A 5,331-nucleotide genomic window follows, 5' to 3' on the forward strand; every position below is an offset into this window, starting at 1 on the left:
CCGCATTGTGTGAGAATAGTTAATTCATTTGGTTTCCGTTGACGCTAGTCTTTCACTAAGCAATTAGTGAGTTGACTAGGACTTATGGATTAAGATCAATTATACCTTTTGACCAATTCTCAAGGAGGATTGACTAGTTTGTATTGCTTCCATACAATTGCTATGTTTGTGGTCCACAACTAGGATAGGAAACATAGATTACCCACTCCTTGCCAAGAGTTGCCATTTACATTCCTTGCATGCTTATTTACTTTCTTGCTATTTACATTTCTTGCTTACTCTTGCTTTCATTCCCAATCCCCATGCTCTCATGCTCTCTCTCATAGCCAATAATTATACATTTCATTGTAACTCCTAGGGAAGACGACCCGGGAGCTAAATACTCTCGGTTATTTTATATTGTGACTTTATTATTTGATCTTGAGAATTTATTATTGGATTGGACTATGCTACTAACGAATTGATTCTTGATTCTAAACCGGCAATAATTCTCGTTATCACCCGTCGTAACCTGGTGCCTTACAAGACTCACAATCCCACATGGCTTCTCTGATCTCCTCAGCTGTCGGCAGCGCCTCTAAATTTACAGAGTCTTCCTGCTCTATCCTACTTAACAGACCATCTCTGAAGGCCATCATAGGAGAATTATCCTGATGATATAAATCATTATAGTATTCCTTGATAGCAATTTTTATTCTAGCTTGATTCCTGACCAGCCTGCCGTTGATTAAAAGTGTGTCAATCCTATTATTCCTCCTTCTTGCTAAAGCTATGTTGTGAAAGTATCTTGTATTTTTGTCCATCTCCTTTGCTTGTCGAGGCCGAGACATCTGTTTCCAATGGATTTCTTTTCTGACATACCACCTCTCACAGTAGGTAACCAGGGCCTTCCTTCTAGACTCCATCGTTCCATCATACACCCCATTGCTTACCAGGTCATCAATCTTCTTAATTTCTTCCTCAAACTTCATAATCTTCTTGTCCATATCCCCAAATATAGCCTTATGCCAATTCCCTAACGGAATCGTCAGAGCCTTCAACTTGTCTGTGAACTGTATCTCCCCCAAACCTCTCCACTCTTCCTTCACCAAGCTGAGAAAGCCTTCATTCGTAAACCATGAATCTAGACTCCGGAATGGCCTTGGACCCCCCCTCTGCTTCATGTACTCTAAGATTACAGGACAGTGATCTGACAAACCCCTTGGTCCACCACGTATCCTAGTCTCAGGAAACTCTTCTAACCACTCCATGCTAACCAAAGCTCTATCTATACGACTGCAAGAACGTCCTCGAAACCATGTGAACTTGCGATCTATGAGCGGCAGATCCACTAGATCCATATTCTGTATCCAACTCTTGAATTCTTCCGCCGACCTAGGTAGATAATCAGTACCTTGCCTTTCATCCACATGCACTATTTCATTAAAGTCTCCCATGTAGCAACTAGGGACCTGACATAACCTAGTCATGTAACTCAGCTCTTCCCACACCTAAATCTTCGCATCCCTATTATGTGCACCATAGACCAAGAAAATAGCACAATTGAAATTACTCTTTACCAGGACCCCTTTAACACACAACCATCTCTCCCCTTTATAACAATTATTCATTTTAAATACAGATTCATCCCATATTAACAAGAGTCCACCCGCTGCACCATCAGAGCCTACAAAATCCCACCCTGCACCCTCTTGCCCCCAAATTCTCGCAACATCAAATCTGGTCACTACTTGCTTTTTAGTCTCAATCAACCCCAGCATGTTTAATCTATGTCATTTTTTTAATTCTTTCACCATTCTTATCTTACCATCACCCCTTAACTCCCTAATATTCCAAGAGCTAAAAATTATTTAAAATTCTTTTGACACACCTATTTTATGTTTGGGTCTGCACAGTCTCAGTTTTTCCTTCTGCTTCGCCAGTTTTCTTTTGCGTTCTATTTCTTCGTTCTGCGCATGAAGTATTGCCATAATGTCATCTTCTCCGGTTTTCCAGCATCTGCTCATCCAGCGTCTGGCCCTGCTTGTCAGTGTCCTCCGTAGCAATCTCACCTTCCTCATACCCAAGTTCAATTCCTCCAAGGCTCCCATCATCATGGTTGGAACTTTTCCTCATACCACTTTGAACCGGACCTCCACCTACATTCGTACCAGGTCAGTTACTGGTTACTTCACCAAAGCATGGACCCACATTCCCCACTTAGGAGCTACACACATCACACTTCTTTTGTTCCCTTGCAACTGCGTCGTTCAAGACGCCAGGCTCACCAGTCCCCACATCTCTGCCATCAATCACCGAGTCCGAGCTATTCCTAGCAATCCCTACCTGCGTGCTGTCGACAGTCCTTGTGCATGCAATCTCACGGCTGCGTAGTTTGCTCTGTCCATCCACAGTCCGCCGACTTCCCCCTTGGTCAGCCCCAACGAGCGCACCGCCATCAACCTCAAGAAGACCAACGCTGTTGTGATGGCTACCCACATGTCGGTCTGTTCTGTTCAGCGCACAGCGCATTACCCGACCCAGTTCCTCAAGCACAGGCCTAGCGTCCTCTTTGCCAACTTTACTTGAGGTTGGGCCCAGTAGGAAAGGTTTCTCCTGCTCTATGTTTTTGTTCCAGCAGGCCCACACTAAGCTTTGTGAATTAGCTTTTTGTTTCCCCTTATTGGACCCCCTTTCAGCCCGTTATAATCATAAGTTAATGTCCTCTCTGAATCAGCCACATCACTCATAACTGTCCTTCCCCCAAAATCAGCCATACCTTTATTCTCGCCTGTAACTGATTGATCTGTTTCGAGATTCAAGCGTTTTTTATCATTACTGCAATTAGACCATTCATTCAAAATTACAGATGGAATTACCATTCTACCCTTGTCTCCTTCCTCTTCCCGTGTTACCTGTATTAGCATGTCTTCATCCTGAGCCCCTCATGCGACGGTCCTGCTTGATGTCCCAGCTCCATACCCACTCTTGAATTTGGATTTGTGTTACCAGAGTTTATTTTTTCACCGGGTATTATTGCTTCATAACCCGGGCTTCTTGTGCACTACAAGTTACACTCCTCATGACCAACTTCTTTTACCAATACGTCAAAGCCCCCAAAACCAACTGTTATATGGATCCATTCCTTAATGACGTCCATTATGCATGTATCAATCTGTACGCGACCTACAGTGAAGGAATTGCACAATTTTGTCTCTCGAGCATACCCAACTACTTCCCCCTACTGGCCTCCTATCGTGTTGAATGTATCGACGGACCATGTGTGTAACGGAACCCTAAATCATTCAAGCCACACCCTACGAGTTTCACTGTGTTCCGATTCCTCCCACCTCCATACACTGTGGAACAAATGTAAGAGGCAATTCATGTTCAAGGTACATATTTTTTCAGCGTGCAGAGCACTATCAAAGGTCAGCAGAGCTTTGTATGCTCCCATTTTCCTTACCTGTACGACATTAGGTAAGTTCTTTGCGACCACCTCCTTCAGAGATCCAAAATTAATAGGCTTTGTCGTGCCCCCTACAAGACTTCGCTGTAGCCATTCCAAGTTTTCCTTTGCTATCTCAACTTCCACCTTCTTCGTCCAACCATTGTCACGCAGGTCCTTTTCGCCCCGTTCCGCTCGTGGAGCACGTTCATCCGACGCAGCATTATTCGGCACTACCTTTCTATGTGGCTCCTGAGTGGTGTGGTGTCGTGTGCCATCTCCTCTTCATCCCAGAGTTATGTGTGCCTTTTCCAATGTTCTTCTATATCTAGCCTCTCCCATAAAGACGACCTTCCCTCTCAGTCTCAGTTGATTCATTTCTGCGATAGCTTTCTGATGAGCGGATAATTTATACGCTTTTTGGCACTGTTTTTAGTATATTTTTAGTATAATCTAGTTACTTTTAGGGATGTTTTCATTAGTTTTTATGTTAAATTCACATTTCTGGACTTTACTATGAGTTTGTGTGTTTTTCTGTGATTTCAGGTATTTTCTGGCTGAAATTGAGGGACTTGAGCAAAAATTAGATTCAGAGGTTGAAGAAGGACTGCAATTCAACTTATTCCGCTTCTAAGATATTCATTCGCACTTCAACCTGAATGTGATGAACGTGACAATCATTATCATTCCCCCATGAACGCGTGCCTGACAACCACTTCCGTTCTACTTTAGATTGAATGAGTATCTCTTGGATCTCTTAATCAGAATCTTCGTGGTATAAGCTAGATTGATGGCGGCATTCATGAGAGTCCGGAAAGTCTAAACCTTGTCTGTGGTATTCCGAGTAGGACTCTGAGATTGAATGACTGTGACGAAATTCAAACTCGCGAGTGCTGGGCGTAGTGACAGACGCAAAAGGAGGGTGAATCCTATTCCAGTATGATCGAGAACCTCAGATGATTAGCCGTGCTGTGACAGAGCATTTGGACCATTTTCACAAGAGGATAGGATGCAGCCATTGACAAGGGTGATGCCTCCAGACGATTAGCCATGCAGTGACAGCGCATCGGACCATTTTCCAGAGAGGATTAAAAGTAGCCATTGACAACGGTGATGTCCTTACATAAAGCCAGCCATGGAAAGGAGTAAGATTAATTGGATGAAGACAGCAGGAAAGCAGAGGTTCAGAGGAACGAATGCATCTCTATACGCTTACCTGAAATTCTAACTAATGAATTACATAAGTATTTCTATCCTTATTTTCTATCTATTTATTATTTATGTTCGAAAACTCCATAACTATTTTATATCCGCCTGATTGAGATTTATAAGGTGACCATAGCTTGCTTCATACCAATAATCTCCGTGGGATCGACCCTTACTCACGTAAGGTTTTATTACTTGGACGACCCAGTGCACTTGCTGGTTAGTTGTATCGAAGTTGTGAATGAAAAGCGATTTATTAAGACGTGCGTACAGAGTTTCTGGTGCCATGCCTGACCCTTTGATTGGAGGTTTAGACTAAAGAGCATAAGATTCCTGGAATTCATATTAAAAATTTTGGAATCCTTATTTTTCTTTTTCAAAATGATTTTCGAAAAAATTAAAAGAAAATACAAAAAAATTCATAAAATCATAAAAATAAAAAAATATATATTTTGTACTTCTTGTTTGAGTCTTGAGTCAAGTTGAAAGTTTGGTGTCAATTGCATGTTCATCTTGCATTTTTTGAAAATTCATGCATTCATAGTGTTCTTCATGACCTTCAAGTTGTTCTTGGTCAGTCTTCTTGTTTGATCTTGATGTTTTCTTGTTTTGTGTCTTTTCTTGTTTTACATGTGCATCTTTCGTTTATTAGAGTCTAAACATGAAAGATTTCTAAGTTTGGTGTCTTGCATGTTTTC

The 5,331-nt window shown here is 42.0% G+C and overlaps 1 protein-coding gene across 1 annotated transcript; it reads right to left on the reverse strand.

Moving 5' to 3' along the window:
* LOC107636639 lies at positions 498 to 1,436 on the reverse strand. The gene has a single exon (XM_016340136.1). The coding sequence runs from the start codon at positions 1,434 to 1,436 to the stop codon at positions 498 to 500; it is 939 nt and encodes a 312-aa protein (XP_016195622.1).

This window comes from Arachis ipaensis, chromosome B04 (genome assembly GCF_000816755.2).
Source record: "Arachis ipaensis cultivar K30076 chromosome B04, Araip1.1, whole genome shotgun sequence".
Classification (NCBI taxonomy): Eukaryota; Viridiplantae; Streptophyta; class Magnoliopsida; order Fabales; family Fabaceae; genus Arachis; species Arachis ipaensis.

Excerpts from the sequence above, each read along its gene's own strand:
- LOC107636639 (XM_016340136.1), bottom strand. The coding sequence starts at position 1,436 with ATGGGAGACTTTAATGAAATAGTGCATGTGGATGAAAGGCAAGGTACT.